At 45.7% G+C, this 19,955-nt stretch overlaps 2 protein-coding genes across 10 annotated transcripts in view; one reads left to right on the top strand and one right to left on the bottom strand.

The window, feature by feature from the left end:
- Positions 1-319: 319 nt before the first annotated feature.
- Positions 320-7,690, top strand: NEMP2 (nuclear envelope integral membrane protein 2). Its single transcript, XM_047720611.1, has 5 exons — positions 320-409; positions 1,220-1,334; positions 3,423-3,648; positions 6,834-7,010; positions 7,156-7,690. Exons 1-5 carry the CDS (start codon positions 362-364, stop codon positions 7,349-7,351), a joined length of 762 nt encoding a protein of 253 aa, XP_047576567.1. The 5' UTR covers positions 320-361; the 3' UTR covers positions 7,352-7,690.
- Positions 7,691-14,869: 7,179 nt separating this feature from the next.
- MFSD6 (major facilitator superfamily domain containing 6) overlaps positions 14,870-19,955 on the bottom strand; it is a 69,271-nt gene continuing 64,185 nt past the window's right edge. For 5 of the 9 annotated variants that reach the window (XM_047720601.1, XM_047720602.1, XM_047720599.1 and 2 more), the window contains 3 exons: positions 18,780-19,060; positions 16,742-16,864; positions 14,870-16,677 (listed from right to left, as the gene is read on the bottom strand). In XM_047720601.1, coding sequence (XP_047576557.1) covers positions 16,603-16,677; positions 16,742-16,864; positions 18,780-19,060 — 479 coding nt within the window. In that variant the 3' untranslated portion in view covers positions 14,870-16,602. Of the gene's footprint in view, positions 16,865-17,025; positions 17,129-18,779; positions 19,061-19,955 lie in introns of those variants that run through there. The other 4 variants (XR_007125738.1, XM_047720604.1, XM_047720603.1 and 1 more) reach the window with 4 other exon arrangements.

Here is a 19,955-nt window from a genome sequence, read left to right as displayed (position 1 = left end):
CTGGCTAGCCACCTCACGGGGCTGTTGTGAATGCATGCACAGCTCACAGACCAGCGTCTGCTACATGGGAGGTGCTCAGTAATTCTTATATCAGATTCTAAACATAGAAGGTAACTTAGACATTTTGTTTTGAGTTAGTGGCAAGCTATTTACCATAAATTTTAAGTACAACTTCATTTTTTAAGAGTATAGGATATAATTAAAGGTACCATCTGAGTTTTTCTTCTTAGTATTCTTAGTATCAGGTTAAACATGGCTTTAATACTGAAAGTCCTGCTTAACATTTAAATGGCTTTTATCTGCTTGTCTTGACAGAAGTCCTATTTTTTATTACTCTTCTGGGACCGTGCTAGGTGTTCTAATGACATTAGTCTTTGTCCTGCTGCTGGTGAAAAGGTTTATTCCTAAGGTAGGCATACTGTGTATAAATGAATAGAAGAGGGAAACCATGATCTCATAGACATGAAAAATTGATCAAAGTTAATTCACATTGACTGTGACAGTTCCTAATTAAAACTGTGTTTCTACATTGTATAAACTGACTTGAAAAGGTATCTTTCTCTAGAGTTCCGTTTGTATTTGTTACTATATATACCATAAAGTAAGTATTAAGTTTTGGTGATAATTTTTTTGAGACCTTTTTACTTTTAGGTAATAAATTTTTCTTATGAGTGGCAGGGGGCTGACCTGTGCTGAGTAGAAATCTGTCTTGTCTTAGCAGAGCTGAGGAAGGCTGTGATGCTGAACGATCAAGGCCTTGAATAGCTGCGTTGCTATATCTGGGGATTTTCTTCATTATTATTAGTTCCCAGAACCCCTTTCATGAAAGAAAGCTTTGTACTTAGTTGAGGATAAATAGAAGTTCATGATGATAACGTTGCAGATACTCTCTTTAAAGCTTGTAACACCGGCATTATTTCGAGATAAATTTCTTCTTTAAAATAGTGCTCTTCCAGTGTCCCGAGGATGCTGTTGAAATGTAGACTCTGACTCCTGGTCTGCCAGGGGGCCTGAGAGTCTGTGTTCCAGCAGGCTCCCGGGTGGTGCTGATGCTGCTGGTTCATGGACCATAACTTCAACAAGACTCTAGAGAGTATCTCAAATTGACATCAGTGCAATTTGATGTAGAAGTTTCTAATAGAAAGGGTTGATTTGTTTACTCCTATTTTTGTGAGAGTGAATGAACCAAAAACTGTCATTTATTTTCTTCCGCACACAGTACAGCACCTTTTGGGCTCTAATGGTCGGTTGTTGCTTTGCTTCAGTTTATGCTGTGTGCGGATGGATGGAGGACCTCAAGTGGCTGTGGCATGAAAACAGAGTATATGTATTAGGTAGGTAATTTTTTAAAAGTATGTTCTATTGTTGGTAAAGCTGAAAAGTACAACCGGAGTCCTTCTTTGGAAATACATTTCTTTCCAGAGTCTAAATTTTCCTTTTGAACTAAGGAGAAGTGCTGTTAAAAGTATTTTTAAATTTTATTCCCACAGTTGATGATTTCAGTTCAGTAGATCTCATTTTAGACTGTTTTTTTCCCTATGACATCTTTCTTAGTTTTCTGTACTAATGATCAAAAGAGCAAAAAAAAAAAAAATGTTTGTCTCTTTTGACTGCTTGTATGCCATTGAATTGTGGTTAAGCTCTAGCTAGATCTAACTTGTAATGAAAAAATTTCTCTGAAATGTGGCTCTTTCCTTTTCTTCATGTATTCAGCATGAAAGGTGAGAAATTCTAAATATAAATGACTAATGAAAACTTGAATTTTCAGAAACAGAGAGGCTATTAGGAAACCACTTGTTTTTATTTCATGTAACCAAAACCAAATAACTTTTTAAAATTATTTATTTGTTTTACTTGGGAAATCATGGAGAATGGGAGGATCAGTTTTCTTCTAACCCCTTAGCACCAAATTTTTCACATAAGTCCACCAACCCAAAACAAAAGCAATCAATTTTTTGTTTTAATTGAATATTTTGTGTTTAGCTAACGCTCCTTTTTTTGATAAAGTATTTTTTAAGATTTATTTATTCATTTATTTGAGAGAGAAAGAGTATGTGCATGGGTGCAGGGGAGATGGGCAGAGGCAGGGAGAAAAAATCCTTAAGCAGACTCTGAGCATGTAGCTGGCCAGGGGACTCAGCTGTGGGGTTCCATCTCAGGACCCCGAGATCACATCCTGAGCCAAAATCAAGAGTCACCCGCTTAAACAACTGAGCCACCCAGGAGTTCCTATGATAAGTTTGTTATATATATATATATAAAACTAGCCTGTATTCTCTTTTCTTTTTTTTTTTTTTTTTGAGATTTTATTTATTTATTTTACAGACAGAGATCACAAGTAGGCAGAGAGGCAGGCAGAGAGAGATGGGGAGGCAGGCCCCCCACTGAGCAGAGAGCCCGATGTGGGTTTTATTCCAGAACACTGGGATCATGACCTGAGCCAAAGGCAGAGGCCTAACACACTGAGCCACCCAGGCGCGCCCCGACCCCCATGATAAAGTATTTTAAAGTAAATTATAGATATCATGGTATGTCCCCCTGACTAGTTCAGTAAGCATCTCTAAAAAATAAGAACATTTTCCTCTGTAGTTAAATAACAATTAAATTTAAAAAATAATAATTACATAAATTACTCAGGTCATGTTTAGATTTCCTAAGTGCCCTTGATGTTGGTTGTGTAAGGGGAGATATAGTCCAGAACCATATTTTGCATCTGCGATGTCTCGTAAGTCTTTTTAAATCCGTAACAATTCCTTTTTTCATCATAGTGATATGCTGACGAGACCAATCTACTTGTCTTACAGAGTGTCCCACTTTCTGGATTTCTCTCATTACTCCTTTGTGGTGTAATTTAACTTGCTCCTCTCTCCCCTTCTGAACTGGAAAGTTGATCTTGAGGCTTGCTTAGGTATGAGTGAACACATAGTGGGATACACGAGAATGCACGTTTCACGTCGGATCCCAGTAGGAGATGCGGACTGTCTCATCGTCCCACCATTGTTAGTGCAGAAACTGAGCACTGCACTGGGGGGTGCAGCGGGGTCCCTCCGTTATAAAATCGTACTTTCCCTTTTTTAACTAGAAAGTAAAATAAAAAATAGAGTTGTAGCCAGCTGTGACATACGCTGAGGCTTAAATCCTAACCAGAGCAACCATGAGACATTGGTCCATTGAGACTCTGGACTAAAATACAGATACATATCGTATAATTTATTATTGCATATCCTTGATTATTACAAAAGGCAGTGTCACATGGAAGGAGTAACCATCCCTCTATGTGTTTTTCAGTCTTACTTCTTTGGAAAAAGAAATCATAAATGTGAAGGCTTTCTGATATGTTCTTAGCTTAAGTCAAGGCTCTGCCAGGATTTTTCATACAGCTTTTCAAGTTCAGATTTTCAAGTTCTTCTGCTTTTTTACAGGCTATGTCCTAATGGTGGGATTTGTCAGCTTTGCTGTTTGTTACAAACACGGGCCCCTTGTCAATGAAAGGAGCGTAAATCTCCTGGCGTGGACACTGTGGCTCCTTTCCCTGGTCCTGATCTACTGCGGGGTCACCGTGCCCCAGTGCTCTTATGCAGTCATGGTCCTCATCCTGTCCTTCAGGAGTCTGCGCTACCCCCTGAAAGCCTTCAGTTATGTGAGGTGGTGCGTATCTTTTTTGCCTTGTAAATTGGACATTTTGAGCTCTGGTTTTATTTATTGTTTTGGTAAGTTTCTTGCTCGTGTCGTATTTCGTCTCATGATTAACTATATTTCATCTGGGGATTTGAGAGAGGAGGAGGCTAGAGAATGTAGTGTCGAATCCCATCTCCATCTCTCATCTTCATTAGTCTTTCAGGGAACTGCCCCCAGTTACTAGGTAATTACAGCTAACCCAGAATTCACTAAAATCAGTGGCAAAATTACTTACACTCTGGGTTGCCTAAAATTTGTACTTTCATTCTACATTTCCTTTCATTAGGGCCCAAGATTGCTTTAAAGGTATTTGTTGTGCTTATGAAATAGAACTAGAAAAATGATTGAAAAGTACTATTTATGCTTAGGACTTTTTTTTAGGTTTTAAGCTAAGGCTTAAGCCCTTTAAAAATACAGAAAGATGAGGGAACGTCACTGCCACAGCTGTATTATGTCTGCCCTTAGTCATCGAGTCCAGACACCTTTTTTTGAGTCAGGTGCACAAATGGAGGGACAGTTTCTCCCCCCTGAGGTGTGCTCATCGAGACAGCAGCTTACAGTTTCTGTGTCTTTGAAGTGTTAAGTGTTAAGTGTTAAGATCAGGGACTGCGGCACATAGAGAGGGTTCCTGGGAGTGCCTGAAGAAGAAATACTAGGCTGAATCTTCATGAATTAAAACAGCGAGGTGAGTAAATGTGGAAAAGGACTTTCCTGACAGGGAGATGGCCCCGTCTGGTAGCATCATGAGGCTGGCGAGCGCGGGGTGGGCATCGGCAACGCTGTGGAAGGCATCACGGCCGCGCTAAGGAGTCTCATCTGGGTCTGAGGTAGTGGAGGCCAGAAGCATCATGCATTTCAGTCAGCGCTCTCTGCCTGCTGCTTGGACCAGAGTCCATGAAATCCAGTGGCTTTGGGCTGGACCGAGGGGGCGATGCTGAGCAGGGGTCAGGCGCTGGGGCGCTCCTGAGGACTGTGGGAAGTTCTACAGTGCAGCCTCCTCAGAAAGGGGGCAGTCACTACTCAGCTTGAGCTGACTGTTGCCATGGAGGAGTACGGGCCCTGCCTTGCCAGATCTTCTGTTTTTTGCTTTTTAGAAAAGCTGGGAATATGGATTTGAATGTGAATTTCTTATGTTTAAATGTTGGCAACTAATCTGGAAATAAAATACATTCAGCAGTCAGGATCAAAGCGGAGACCGTGAACCTCCCTGGGTGGCAGGATGTGGCCCAGCTGCCTTCTGGCATCGGGGGCTGTGTATAACCGGGAGGCCCCGAGGTAGTGACATCACAGCCAAGCATGCAAGAGGTGCATGAGGGCCTAGAATCAGGCAGTGAGGGAGTTAATAAATATTATGAGGCCAACCTAGCCGAGAGGAAGGAGACTCTGGTAAGTGGTAGTTTACGGATCTGGGACTGCATATGTAACTGTGTCACCGTGTTAAGCATGTACCAGTGGACAGGACAGGGCCCTTGTGTAGAGAATGTTGGCAAGGCTGAAAGGCAGCAGGGCCTGGTCGGAGGGGCTGCTGCTGGCTGCTGCTGCTCCTGGTCCTGCCTCAGAGGCTGACAGTGACTTGGGATTCCCAGAGGGTCCCTCTGCTAGGAGGAGGCTGGCCAGTCCACATTTCCCAGGCCTCCAGCCCTTTGCCAGGCTTGTGGCTTGAGGAACCCAAGACAGAATTTGGCCTCTTTCCCCTCAAACATCCAGTTGCCAGGCCAAGTGTGAAGTGTGTTCTGTTATCTGCATGATGGTCCTGCGCACTTGCACACTCTGTTAACGTAAACCTAATCGATGTTCTGTAATTTCCTTAGCTTCTCATTTTGGCCAGTGAATAATATGTGAGGAACAACAGGATAAACAGGAACATACGGGTTAACTAACACAACCAGAGAAATGATACCTTGATTTGTACAGTAGTTTAGTTTTACAAAGAGCTGTTTGAATATGCCCTAGTGTAGGGTCGCTACCTCTCTCAGTCCATCCTTGTTGAAGTCTCACTAGAGGCCACTCACTATGCTAAGGCCTTTACACAGAATACCTCATTTCATCCCCACAGTGACCTGTGAGGTAGACGTTACTGCTTTCACTTTGTTCTTATGTGCAAGCAAGGCTCAGAGTGCCTAAGGATCTGCTTCTGTTGACTCTGGGGATAAACCTCAAAGCCAGAGTCGTGCCCTAGTCTTCTGCTCAGAGCCAGAGGTTTTCCTCGAGGGAGACCGGACTGGTATTCAGAAAAAGAGAAGGAATAATGTCGCCGTGCCCTGATCTGGCCCTTCACCACCACACAGTCTTCAAAAGTTTAAAGGTTTTCAGGTCCCAACCCTCAAGAGGGTATCTGTTTAAACCACCTCCTGATAATTCTTATACTCATCCAGATTTTGGGACTCTCTGGTAAATTAAATTTTAGAGCACCCAAGAATATTTTATTTGCTTATTTTTTAAATTATTAAGCTACCCAAGATATTTTTAAAAACTCATTGTTAAATGTAACAGATGCGTTAAAACGTTATCATCTTGCCATTTTTATGAGATTCTTCCCTTTAGGACTTTCCTAATTGGAAAAAAAAAATTCCAGTCATGAGCCCCTCAGCATATGGCAAGGGAGGAGTTTATTATAAATATCGAACGTAAATGATCCTTGTACAATATTTATTCCTCCCCTCTAGGATTACTCAGGATCTCCACCACTAGGTGGAGGCGATATCCCACAGATCCTCCCTTCTCTTTTTTGGGTCTATGCGTTAAGTGGTCATTGATTCTACCAGGTCTCCTTAAAAGGGCATCTCAGAGAATTGCTTCCATTAGTGCCTACGAGAGTGAGCGGACCAAGCATCAAAGAGCAGACTTTTCATGGTCTGCTTGTGCAGTTAAGTCACTGAGATGAAAAATACAATTAATATGTCTGTCAGAAATTGAGCCTCAGATTCCTAGAAATGTACGGCAGGACGGTCCAGGAGGAGAGGAAATGCGAGCGAGGCCCAGCTGTGCGTGCTCCGTGCGCCGCGGTCACGGTAAGAGCCCTGAGCTCCAGTGTCCTAGCAAGGAAGTCAGGTGTCCCTGTCCCTTTCTAAGAAAGGTGTTTTTGTAAGTCTTAAGGATTGACTTGAGCAGTGCGCTCTGACCAGACTCCAGCAACCAAATGCCGCGTGTTTCAGGAAGACGAAGCGGTGGCGGGCTGCAGCCAAGCCGGCGGGCCGGTTCCTCACCGACGACGAGTACCGCGAGCAGGCGGACGCGGAGACCAGCCGCGCCCTGGAGGAGCTGCGGCGCGCCTGCCGCAGGCCGGACTTCCCGGCGTGGGTGGTCGTCTCCAGACTCCGGGCCCCCAACAAGTAAGCCCTGCCCCGTGCTCCGGCCGACCGTGGGTCGAGGGAGTGTGCGGGCGCCGCGGGGGGTCGCTAGGTGCGCTTCAGACCGGGACCAGACCTGCCGGTAGCAGGTGGCCGAGGCTGCCGAGGAGGCTCTGCTTTCCCTCAGTGTCCCGACTCGTGTCCCACTGCCAGTGCCAGGACAGACACTTACCGGACGTGTCGGAGAGGGAAGGGCAGAAAGATCTCGTGCATATGGGGGTCCCCGGTATGGAAGATCATTTTCAAAGTTGAACAAGAGAGACTCTTTGCCCCAACGTCATCTTCCTTACTGCTTCCCCTTCTTCATAGCCTTATCCAAATAGCAGTGCCCTCAGACTGAGTGTTGAAAGGAAAGTCTTGATGTGCTAAAATAACCGTGAGTAATGAATCTAGTAAGAAAGAGGGAGGGAATGAGCGAACGGGAGTGGGTATGTTCAGTGGCGGCCAGTGCTCCTAAGCGTGCCTGCTTCTCTGCTCTGCCCCTGAATTTCTCTACAAGGATCCCACAAGCCACTGCCGTTTTTACATCTAGTGTATAACTGCTGTTCTCTATTGACATGAAGTCAGATTTAATTAAGGAAGATAAATAGCAAGAGAACATGTTATCTTCCAAATAAACCTTTCTGTGATGACATTGACCTTATTTAAAACAAATAAATGCTTATCAGATTTGCAGACTTTGTTCTCGGAGGAAGCCACTTGTCACCTGAAGAAATGAGTCTGCACGAAGAGCAGTACGGGTTCGGGGGCGCCTTCTTGGAGGAGCAGCTGTTTAACCTGAGGACGGCCTGATGGCCGCCTGTGCGTTCACTCCGTTCTGGACAAGGAAATGGGTTAAGGGCCAGGATCCTATTAAAGTTGGCCAGAGCTGTTCTAGGGAACAGTGGCAAAAGCATTTACTACGGGAAGAAGTCCTACTGGAAAGGAAGACTGAACTATATCGAAGATAACTTTTCATTCCTGGTGAGTTCTGATACTTACTGTGCTATAGGTGGCCCTCAAGATTCTGGGACAGTCGTTACCACTTTCCCTGAGTGAAGACTGTCATCAGGAACAGGGGACTCATGTTGATCTTCAAGGAGCCACTGAACACGAACACCTGCCCTGTCAACACCAGGACGCTATATCCTAACCCTCTTAACCTTCAGAACCCGTATCAGAAGACTGGCTAGCTCTTCCTACGTGCTCTCCGTAAAAGTGCCGCCAGAGACCTGCGGCCACTGGACCAGGGTTCTCCAGAGAATGATCCAGAGGATGCTAGTAAGTGCTAGTCAGTAAAGGGATTCTGAGGTCATATAAGATTGATAGACAGTTGAACAAACATGCTGCAGGATTTCTCAGAGCCTTTAATGCTGCTGATGCACATTGTGAATCTCCTCAATAGAAGTTGTGTGCAGCAGTTTCTGACTTAATTTGACCACAGATCCCTTTTTCATGAGATTAATATTCCTATGAACAGTTTGGAAAATGCTAACAATGGCAAGATTGAGGTTTGAGGAGGATAAATAACTTGTCCAAAACCATTTAGAGGCAGCACTGGGACTAGAATTGCAGCCCTAGTGTCTCCTGCAACTCAGGGTTAAGAAGAGACTTTCAGAGGTGAGCCTAGGGGCCATCTCCCTAGAGCCTTGGGTCTAACCATATTGGTGACTTTTTAAAAAATTTTTAAATAATAGAGAGTTAGCTATTTGGTAACTGTGATAGAGAAACATTTCTTAAGATTATATTTTAAAGCTTGATAATATTTTTATAGACATGTAAAAATTAGAAATGAGAATTATTTTCTGTAATTTTTTTGTATGTTGAAATTGAAGACATTTAACTTCCTGTGACATTTTGAGCTGACTGGTCCATTTTTTAAATTTAGTTATATATATTTGTAACAGTTTCCTACAAAACAGATTTGTGATCTTTCTACACAGAACACATCCTTTTTTCTTGATTCTCCAGAGTGAAATGAGGGACTGTGAACTTGAATCCTGGGGCGAGAAGGCCAACACTTAAGAGCTGAGAAATGCTGTGAGCAGGGCAAAACAACGCAAGGGTTAGGACGGGCTAAACTGGTTAACTTTAAGAACAAACATGGGCTTTTTTGCTGTGATGGGTTCATAAAGAATAGAGGCATAAAGAATGAGGGCTCCCCTTTTACTAAAAGAAGCATTTCGGAGGAGGGGTGTAGAGAGAATTTGAAGCTGCTGTCCTGAGCTACATTCAGCAGAGTGTTTCTAAATTGTTGAATGAGAGCATGGCTCCCATTTGGAACTTCTAGGTTGATTTTCAGTGATATTTCCTCTTTGAAACAGTGTGTCAGTGTTTTAACAAGTTTCTCTTTGGCCAGGTACTTTTAATATTGGAGCTTTGCAATTTTTTGTGAAATGCACTAAATTCAATCTGTGCTTTCAGAGACTGATTTCAAATACCAAAGAATCTTCCATTCAGATTTATGATGATTGTGATGATGATGTTTTATAATTATAAATGGTTCTCATGTCATTTTTATTATAGTTTAATCTGATTTTTTTACAATTAAACTTATTCCTGATATAAATGTATCAGATGTATCAGTGCTTGTGCTCACCACATTCACCCCGGGGCAGTTTTTGACAGAATGCGTGTGCGTGTGCGAGTAACATATGGGCAGTCAGCTGGGGTTCCCAGGGGCTGTCCACGCCAGACCCCCTGGGGCTTACCTCTGCAGGTTGGAAGAGGTGCTGACCACAGAAGGAAGCAGCTCTCCATGGGTCAGGCTCGGTGTCACCATCACAACGAAAAGAAAAGAACAAGAGTCTTCCAGGATACTGTTTTTCATGTTTATTTTTAGAGGAAATCATGAATTTGTCAGTTTGTTATGTGAGAACTGTGAGAAGCTAAACAATTATGTTTATGTTGTTATGTTATGTTCATTTGATTTGGGGTTTATATAGCGCTGATTACTGTTCTGATCCCCATGAAGCAATATATAGATGACTCCTGTAAGAGATCTTTATTCTCTTCTTCCTCTCTTTTTCTCTCTTCCCTACCTCCTTCCCCCTCCGTTATTTATTTAAAGGCCTTTAAACTGTGTAAATGATCAGTCAGTAAAATGGCTCTGCCCTTCACAGGTGGTTGATAGTTGGCCTCGTGCTTCCTATCACCATAGGTGTGCAATTAGGGACCATAACTGAACCTTTGTGTTACTGCTTATGTGAGGTACCTCATAAAAGCTTACTGTTGTTAGCAAGTTGGGACTATTTGACACCAAAATGTGTGGGTGAGATTCAGCATAGGTGGCAATGATTAAACAATTGTATCATTCAAATGTTATTTTTAAAGCTTTTAAAACACATTTTACATTTCACAAAAAATGGTTTGTGAATTGCATGTACAATTTGCCCATAATAGTAAGGGCTGAATTAGAGGGGAGTGTCCATCTGATGTTTAGGATAATACTTGAATTTATGACCTTTTTTATTAAATCTAGAAATCTAAGAAATGTCAGACTTTAAGAGGCCTGGAATAGGTGATGGATGATTCGTGTATCTAAACATGGGAAAGAATTAAGACTGCTGCACTTGTGTCAAGAAAAGAAAAAAGATTATTCTGTATGTGATTATTTCCCAGTTAGAGAAGTAGAATTTTTTTTAAGTCAGCTTTTTTGTGCAGCTGTTATGCATAGATAACATAATGGATGTAGAATTTTAAGAAGCCTGCCATAAGCCAGAGGTGTTTGTAGGGGGCCCCCGGAGTAAGCTGCCTCCTGAAAGACCCCATGGTTGGTGACATAACATTGGAGACATAAGCACGTGGGTGTGAGTCTTGACCTGTTGATTTAGAACCTGATTTTTGTCATTGTACCATAGGAAGACCTGTCTCATACCAGCCAATTCATATTGTCTATTTAGTGATTCACGGCCAAAAACAAACAAACAAATTAAAAAAATAACATAAGGATTAAAAACACTTGAATTGATGAAACCAGCAGATTCTCTCCCAGAAGACCCCTATGAAGGTCAAATGGTAGTAAAAAGGTTGCTTGAGCACAAAGAACAAAGGGAGTTTGGTACATAATTCACATATTTAATGTCACCAGACCAAGTCCAGTGCAACCCCCTCAGTGGGGCTACCGTTGCTAATGTGACGAGATACTCCGTCTCTTGGCAGAGACCACCCTTCCCTTATGCAGGCCCTACAGCTTTTCCTTCTGCGATTGTTGTTTTTGTATTTTTTTGGTCATTGACCCGCATCTCCATCCACTTCTACTGGGCATGGTCTTTGTTCAGATATGTTGTTGAAGTCTGCAGGAGGCTAGTTACCTTTTTCAGGAAACTATGTCTCTTTGGCTATGACCCCTGAGTGTGGTATCCTAATAGGTCACCGGAGATGTGGGTTGAGTGTTGAGCGTATGTTTACTAGGATAAATGGGAGATACATTCAGTTGGGTAGCTGCTCTTTGTTTCTTACTTACTTTGTTTGGGGGAATCTGTTTACTTTTTAGATTTCATCCATTTTCCAACAAGGCAGCAATCAAAAGGAGAAAGGGGAGGAGGACCAGCATTTGTTAGCGATGTATCATGTGCTGTACTAGGCCCTTCCTATGCCTCTTCATTTAGACTTCTGATCACTCTGTAATATGCTGTAGCATCGTTTCCATTTTTCAGCTGAGGGCAGGCTCAGAGAAGGTTGCCAGAGGACATAGTAGCTAAAGTGGTAGAATCAAAGCATGAGCCTCAGTGTGTCGGGCCCATGCCTTTGTGTTGCCTTTACTGCCGTCTTCCAAAAAGAGTTAGTCAAGTCGGTGGCTGCACGGCTAATCAGCTGAAGATAGGACGACATCTGATGGCAGATGCACGCCAGCTCTGGCGCAATGAACCCATTCCCCTGCCTTCCATCAAGCACACACACACAAAAAGAAAGAATTAAATTGAGTAGAACTGGCCTATGTGTTATTTTTCCAGACCCCCATTGATCTTTCCAGGGAACAGAAGGTCCCTGACCTTTTCAAAATACAATTTACAGTAATAGCCTCAGCTCTCTGGCAAAGAGAAAGGTATGTAACTTGTTAAATGCTTATAAAATTCTTGCTTACATTTTTTGACACCCTTAGAAGAGAAACTGTGCAATAAATGTCTTAAAACTTTTCCTGTCTGTGGCTCTTGCACACCGTGGAACTGCCTTCGTTACTTGTCATTTCCCAGCTCTTCAATTTATATTTTGCTTAATTTTGTCTTAACTAACTCAGATCCGCAGGCAGCTGACTCGTTGCACCGCACGTCGGAACAGGGTGCCTGCTGGGTGCGGGCGAACGTCCGGACGCGGCCCTGAAGTTGGGAGAGCGCGGGTGCAGGTGTAAATGTGAACACGCTCCCGAGAGCGCCAGGCGCCTCGTGGGGAAACGAGCCGCACCTTCTCGCCCGGGGCTGCGGCGCACGTGGCGGCCGTACCGAGTGTGACCAGCACCTCGATTCTCAGAACCGCCTGGCAGGTGGGCGCTGCGGTCGCTGGCGGCGGGCGGAGGAGGGCTCCGGGGCTCCGCGTCCGTGGGTTCTCGCCGCGAAGCGGACACTCGGGGCCAGACTAGGACTCTAGACCCCGCGCTCCACCCCCAGCCCGGCGCGGCTCCGGCTGCCCCGCACATCTGCCCGGAGCCGCGGGGGCGGTGTGAGCCGAGGGAGAACCGGGCCCGGACGGCTCGCCCCTCCCCGCGACTCGCCAGTCGGCTTCCAGCTGCTCCCGCGGCCGCCGCGTGTCCTGGCGCACGGCCCGCCGCTTTCGGCCCGAGACAGCGCGCCCCGGGCTCGGCCCGTCCTTCCGTCCCATCTCTCCGCGCGTCCGGCCGGCGTGGGGTGCCCGACCCCGGCGCTCCCGGAGCTCGGCCGAGGCGGCGCAGGCGGGTTCCGGGGCTCGTGACGTCGGGGCACCGTGTCCGCAGGCGGCGGCGGACCGAAGGCCTCCTTGAAGGAGGTGAGACACGGGGATGGGCCGCGCCGGCCGCACTGGGCGGTCGGAAGGACGGAAGGTCGGGAGGTCGGAAGGACAGGAGGACGGGACGTCGGGAGGACGGGAGGTCGGGAGGACGAGACGTCGGAAGGTCGGGAGGACGGGAGGTCGGGAGGACGGGAGGACAGTAGGACGGAAGGACCGGAGGTCGGGAGGATGGGAGGACAGTAGGACGGGAGGACAGTAGGACGGGAGGACGGGAGGACGGGAGGTCGGGAGGACGGGAGGTCGGGAGGACGGAAGGACGGGAGGACGGGAGGACGGGAGGACAGTAGGACGGGAGGACAGTAGGACGGAAGGACGGGAGGACAGTAGGACGGAAGGACGGGAGGACGGGAGGTCGGGACGGGAGGACGGGAGGTCGGGAGGACAGTAGGATGGAAGGACGGGAGGACGGGAGGTCGGGAGGACGGTAGAACGGGAGGACAGTAGGACGGGAGGACGGTAGGTCGGGAGGTCGGGAGGACGGGAGGACAGTAGGACGGGAGGACGGGAGGACAGTAGGACGGGAGGTCGGGAGGTCAGTAGGACGGAAGGACGGGAGGTCGGGAGGTCGGGAGGTCGGGAGGACGGGAGGACGGGAGGACGGGAGGACGGGAGGACGGGAGGTCGGGAGGACGGGAGGACAGTAGGACGGAAGGACCGGAGGTCGGGAGGATGGGAGGACAGTAGGACGGGAGGACGGGAGGACAGTAGGACGGAAGGACGGGAGGACGGGAGGTCGGGACGGGAGGACGGGAGGTCGGGAGGACAGTAGGACGGAAGGACGGGAGGACGGGAGGTCGGGAGGACGGTAGAACGGGAGGACAGTAGGACGGGAGGACAGTAGGACGGTAGGTCGGGAGGTCGGGAGGACGGGAGGACAGTAGGACGGGAGGACGGTAGGTCGGGAGGTCGGGAGGACGGGAGGACAGTAGGACGGGAGGACGGGAGGACAGTAGGACGGGAGGTCGGGAGGTCAGTAGGACGGAAGGACGGGAGGACGGGAGGTCGGGAGGTCGGGAGGACGGAAGGACGGGAGGTCGGGAGGTCGGTCTCGGCGCACCCCCCCCCCCCACCCCGGCACTGTGCCCGCGGCGCTCCTTGTCCAAGACTCACGGCTTCACGCGACTGGCTCAGCGGGACCGCGGCCGAGGTGTGGTCCCCGCGGCCCCAGCGGCCCGGCCCGGGCACCGGCAAGGGCAGCTCGGGCGGCGCTCAGCCGGCCACTCCTGCGGCCGCGGCACGATCGGTTCGCGGGACGGCAGCGCGTTCTTAGGAGCGACTGAGGGTTGCGGCGCGGCTCCGGGCTGGGGCGTCTGATCGCGCAACGTTCTCCTAAGGGTTTTGAGTGACAGTTTAGTAGCAACGAACCTCTTTGGACCCACAACAACCTCGGCACTCAGTTCGTTCACTTTTTCTACAGGCGGAAAGTGTAGGAAAGAAGACATCAAGACGGTGATGACATCAGCCCAGGCTTTGTGACAACTCGGGATTTCCAGGGAGTCTCAAGGGAGGTTATGAAATTCTCAAATTTTAATTTGAATCCATTTTAATATTTTTTACAGTGTGCCTGCCCGGCTCAGTAGAGCGTCTAACTCTTGATCTCGGGCTCGTGAGTTCAAGCCCTACATTGGGTGTGGGGCCCACTTAAAAAGTAAATAAATCAATAGCAAATTAAAAAAAATAATAAAATGCAAATGGTGCTTCGGCAACAGTAAGAAAAAGTCAGGAGGTCCACAAACCATGAAGGCGTCTGCCCTAAAAGGCTAGAAATCACCGCATCAGCTCGCATAGTAAATGCTCCGTAACAAAGGCCTGTTGGGCTGGGTCTCCGTCCTTGTAGAGTAAAGGGCTTTTATTTGGTCACATCTTTATCATTTAAGAAATTTTTAAAAATGATATTTTTATTTCAACATGTCAACTGTGCATATCCAAAACAGCAGGCTTTTCAAAGGAATAAATCAGAACTGTAAACACAAGACACAGTATAAGTTTTTGACTTCCTAAAGTCAGTTTCACAAATCCACATACTGTACATTCATAGGTGAGGTTCAGCCCGTCATCCATTTCTTTATTTCTATAATTACATAAGCATAATAAATACATCTGATTTTAAAGGTCACTTAAAATGAGTCATGGTAATTTACAGTACAGTACGTTTCAGTTCAAGTGCAAAAATAACTATTTGCTTAATTCTATTTCTTTCTGTTATTTTATTTTTAAGCTGTGTTTTGTGGCAAAGCTAGACACCCAAGTATAGAATTTCTTCTCCCAGTTGCAGTATTGGGCAGAAGTATGGTGTCACGGAGAAGCCCTCAGTTCGCAACTCATCCTGTCTAATCAGGGTCAAGAGGTGAGGTGAGTTGCTCATTTTTAACTCTGTTCTGTCCTTTCCTCCTCTGCTCACTCAGTTATCACACATACCATTGCTGACCTTCATTCAGCTAAAGCAGCAGCCCTCCCCCGAGGCTTCCTCCCATCCGCAGCTTTTCCCATGAGCCACCCTGCCCTGTTCTGACGTAGCTGTGATGTTCACAGCCGCACCCCTCTCCCTGATCTGTCCAGGGTCTGCCAGAGTCTTCATGGAAAAGAACATACTGAGATCTGTTCTGTCAGTGATCGGATAGTACAGTTACTGATTCTCATCCTTCCCATTCCCGGCTTCCTATTCACCACCTTTTCCCCCTCACCAAAAACAAAACAAAAACTTACCCATTGTGTAATTTTTAAAAATTGTATCCCTCTCCCAGGCACTTAAATCTTATACTGTTATTTGTAAATAGTACTGTTTAATTAAAGAAACCCTTAGGAATTCAGTGATTTTTTTTTTAATTCCATCAGCTACTTAGAGCCCAAATCACTATAAAATTATTGGATAGTGATAGAGGCTATTTACAGTATCAATAATATTAGTAAACCCTTGTCTGTCAAGCCACGGGATACTGAATTGGTTGGTTGATTTGAAGTATTTCCTCCTCTGGTCTTAAAGCCCATTTAAAACAAAAGGCATGTTAAAGCTCAGCTTAGTTTGCAGTAGTCAATGCGGCTTTTGCTGCTCAAAGAATTGACTGTTTTCATTATATACCATATACATATAAAAATATATTTGCTAGAGATATGCCAAGTTTCTAATGAAACTTTTTCCTTTTTTTTTTTTTTAAACAAAAGCATATAAGCTAGTAACTTTTATCTGGCTACTTTTTTAAATATGTCATGTCATTTTTGAAACAGTTCTCTTTAAGAGATTCAAAATCATATTTTATTTCTTCCCAGTTTGCATTAAGAACCAAATAATTAGAATAAATAATCAGAAGAGGGAAACTGTATCAGCATTCACCTTGAAACACTTCCTTTCCCTCCACTTAGTGTAACTGCTGCTTTCAACCCTTACTGCACTGGCGAGGAAGTCCTATAGTCCTGAACCTGAACAGCCGGGGAGCTGGACGTCTTCACCGAACTCCCATTCCCCTTCTGCGAGTCCCACGGGATTATGGGAGTTTACCTGTTCCTGCCAGTATGTACTGTAGCGCCTGTGTGTGTGTGTGTGTTTCCATGTTGATGAGTTTAGGTATTTAGAAGCGTATACAGTGCTATGCTTCTCAGGATGAGGCATGTCTTAGGTTCGGGGAGCCTCTCCCTCTGTCCCGGCAGAGGAGCCCGGTTCCATGCAGGGTGTGAGATGAGTGGAGCCCTCAGTGTACCCCAGCGGCAGGCTGAGCCTGCTGGTCCTCCCTCTCCTCCACACGCTGGGCCACGCTCCGCGTCTGAGATGCTGCTGCTTGAGGGGATGGCTGGTTTCTAGATGGGTCAGAGTGAGTCTCACGTGGGACAGGCCGGACTCCACCAGCTAGAGAATTTTCCCGATTCTCACTGGTCCCCTGGAAGGAAAAAAAGAGAAGATGTTCTGTAGTCAGGGCTGCTTGCAAATAAATCCAACATTTTTTATATGCCTTCAAATCAGCTATAAGAAACATGGGGAGATCATCCCGAAGTAACTTCAGGGAACAAATGAGAGAGGAATAAAGATAGAACGTCTTACCTTTCATCTCCTTTCCTATGTGCAACTGCCAAAGCCGCATGAAAAACACAAACACTTTAAGCAGACGTATCTTGTGCATGAAGGAACATCACTACCAAAATGCCTGGTATCACGAGGAAGACAATTTACATCAGCAAATATTTACTGAGCCTCCACCGTGGTGACAAGTCACTGAGCAAGCAGCATGGAATTGAAACTCGGGCCATTGGCTGAGACCACAGAACTCGAGAGCTGGGAGCACCTGCTGGACGTAAGTGAGGCATTCTCCGCCTCAGAGACAAGGCCAGCAGAAGGTGTCCCGAAATTCAGAATCCTGATGAATATTGGGATTTAAAGTGTACACGTTAAGTTAAACAAGACAGAAATCTGCGTAAAGAAGGGGATCGGGAGCAGCACTCGAGTCAGCAGTTGTAAGTGATGTGAGTCGGCACGTGCTGCAGAGCTTCTCCCCTAGCACGTCTGTAAGATGCCCCATCGCCACAGTCCGGGAACGTGTGTTTTTAAAAACACATTTTCCTCTGAGTCACTATACATCACTTCAAATAGCTGACTAGCAAAGAAAATGTTTTAATTCTGTGATTTATTCTGTGATGGATTCTAAAATGTAAAGAAATCTTAATATGACTTCTTACTTGTAAGAATAACTAAGCCATCCCAGCCAGTTTCTCGTAATCCTGACATAACAGAGAAACAAATGTGATGATGATATGGAGGCCCACCAGGCTTCCATGAAAAGGAGGACGAGTGCCCCGAGTAATGAAGACACCGCCCTTCGCGTGGCAGATCTTGTCCTTTCTTCTGCTTCGCGTCCTCTATACACTCCTCCTGCCCCCAAGACTCTCCTCTCTGACTGAGCAGGACGTTCATGTGAGTTTATAATCTTGACAGTGAGCAAGATGGTGCGTGGATCAGGGTGCGCTACGACATGGGGCGCAATCAGATCTGATTTACGTTATGGAAATATTACATGTTAGGTTTACAAAGTCATGATAAATTTAATTAAGGTAGTTCAAATTTTGTAAAAGAGAAATTATCCAATTACTCTTTATTTTTGTCTTTCCTCTGTGTCCTCTGAAGCTACTCTAGATATAGAGCTGACATGACTCATCAAGTAAAAGGATGTGATTAATGTAAACAGGGAAGTAGACTCATTGCTTCAGCCGAACTATTCATAGAAGTTACACTTGATCGTTTCCAAAGGCGGAATATAGAATCAGTTAACAGTCACCCACACCGTTTGAGCAACATGATCTGACTTTACACAGGAGGGACCACATCTCTAGGGATGAGGAAAAAAAAACAATTTTTCATGTGAGGCCACCAGCCAAACAACACTTCCCCAAGCTGAGGATTCCCTTAGACTCCTACGGTGGCTCAGGGTACGAATTCATCAGCTAGTTACTGAAGTCCTAGCATATATAATGTCCTCACTATAACTTCAGAATTATAGAGAGTCACAAGTAACGGTCTCCCATGGCAAGACTCATATATCGTCACTGGAACTGTCAACACTGAAATTTTAAAGAAATGTACAATGTCTTATATTTATTTTCTTTAAGAAATATCTTCTCTGGGAAGCCTTCCTGAGCTCCGTAAGGCAGAATTTTCCCTCTGCAGAACCGTGTGTCCACGTCTGTAACGCCCTCGTCACAGACTACCACAACTACTTGTCTGCCTGCCTGTCTCGCCCGCCAGACTCCATAAACCTTGCTGTATGAGCACCACAGCTGAGCCCCTTGGGGGAGCACCTTTACCTGCAGAGGCTGTATCTCGGGGGCGCGGCTGTCTCTCATCAGCTGCACCATCTCTTTAATTTGGTAGAGCGCGTAGACGAAGGTCACCCAGGGAGAGGAGCTGACCCCCCAGGCCGGCTTGTTCACATCCTCCTGTTCTTCCTGGTGTTTGGTCTTCTTGGGCGGAAGTCTGGACTCCACGCGCGGCAGGACGTCCTCCACCTGCTGCTGTACCAAGTCGATGGTTGCTATGGGAACAGGACTAGAGGGAACGGGAATCCTTTCTGCCAGCATTGTCTTGTCTGGAGAGAAAATCATGTTTAAATCATTTTTCAGAGTTTTCTACGTATTTAAACAAATATAAAAATAAATAAGCAGACAATCCCAGAAGCCCATTCTAGAGTACTTGGCGACATTACTAACTAAATTGCTGTGTATCAAGGGCCTCTTGGTGCAAGTACTGAATAACAGATGTGATGTTTCCCTTCCAGATCTCTTTATAGGTGTTAATAGACACTGTATTTGTTTATGGAATGTATTACCTATTACTCTTAGATATAATTTAATCTGTGGGCATGGGTTATCGTGAATGTGGTCTTAAGCCCACTTACAGGACTGAGTTTTTAAAGAAAAGCATCTATACAGTAATAGCTATTTTTATTGGCCTTTTACTAAAGGCCTGGACTAACCCTGTATAATCCCTTTAGGATTTTTTTTTTTTTTTTTTTAGTAAGAAAAATCAGCATTTGTCTTTCTTTCCGTATAACCTGTTAGCATTAAAATCTGCCTCTGGGGTTTTGTGTAACAAGCTAGTTTTTCCCTAAGCACAAGCACTTGAGGTGCCTGAGGCAAATTCTCCTTAAACAATAGGACTCCAGGGGGACCGGGGTGTCTCAGTCCCGTTAAGTGTCTGCTTTTGATTCAGGTCATGGTGCCAGGGTTCCAGCATCAGTCTCCCTCTTCAGCAGGGCGTCTGCTTCTCTCTCTTCTCCTACCTCTTCCCCCTGCTCATGCGCATGCTCTCGCTCTCTCTCTCTCTCTCTCAAATAAATAAATAAAATCTTTAAAAAGAAAAGAAGAATAGGACACGAAAGATGAGCTTTGTTCTGGGATCCAAGATCTAAGCAAGAGCATTTCCATCACTGGTTGGTTTTCTTCATTAAAAAAAAAAATTGATTCAACTTGTACATTATATTT

Source organism: Lutra lutra, chromosome 3 (assembly GCF_902655055.1).
Source record: "Lutra lutra chromosome 3, mLutLut1.2, whole genome shotgun sequence".
In the NCBI taxonomy this organism is placed as follows: domain Eukaryota; kingdom Metazoa; phylum Chordata; class Mammalia; order Carnivora; family Mustelidae; genus Lutra; species Lutra lutra.
Note: the sequence above shows the minus strand (reverse complement) of the source record. Positions and strands in the feature narration are given on the sequence as shown.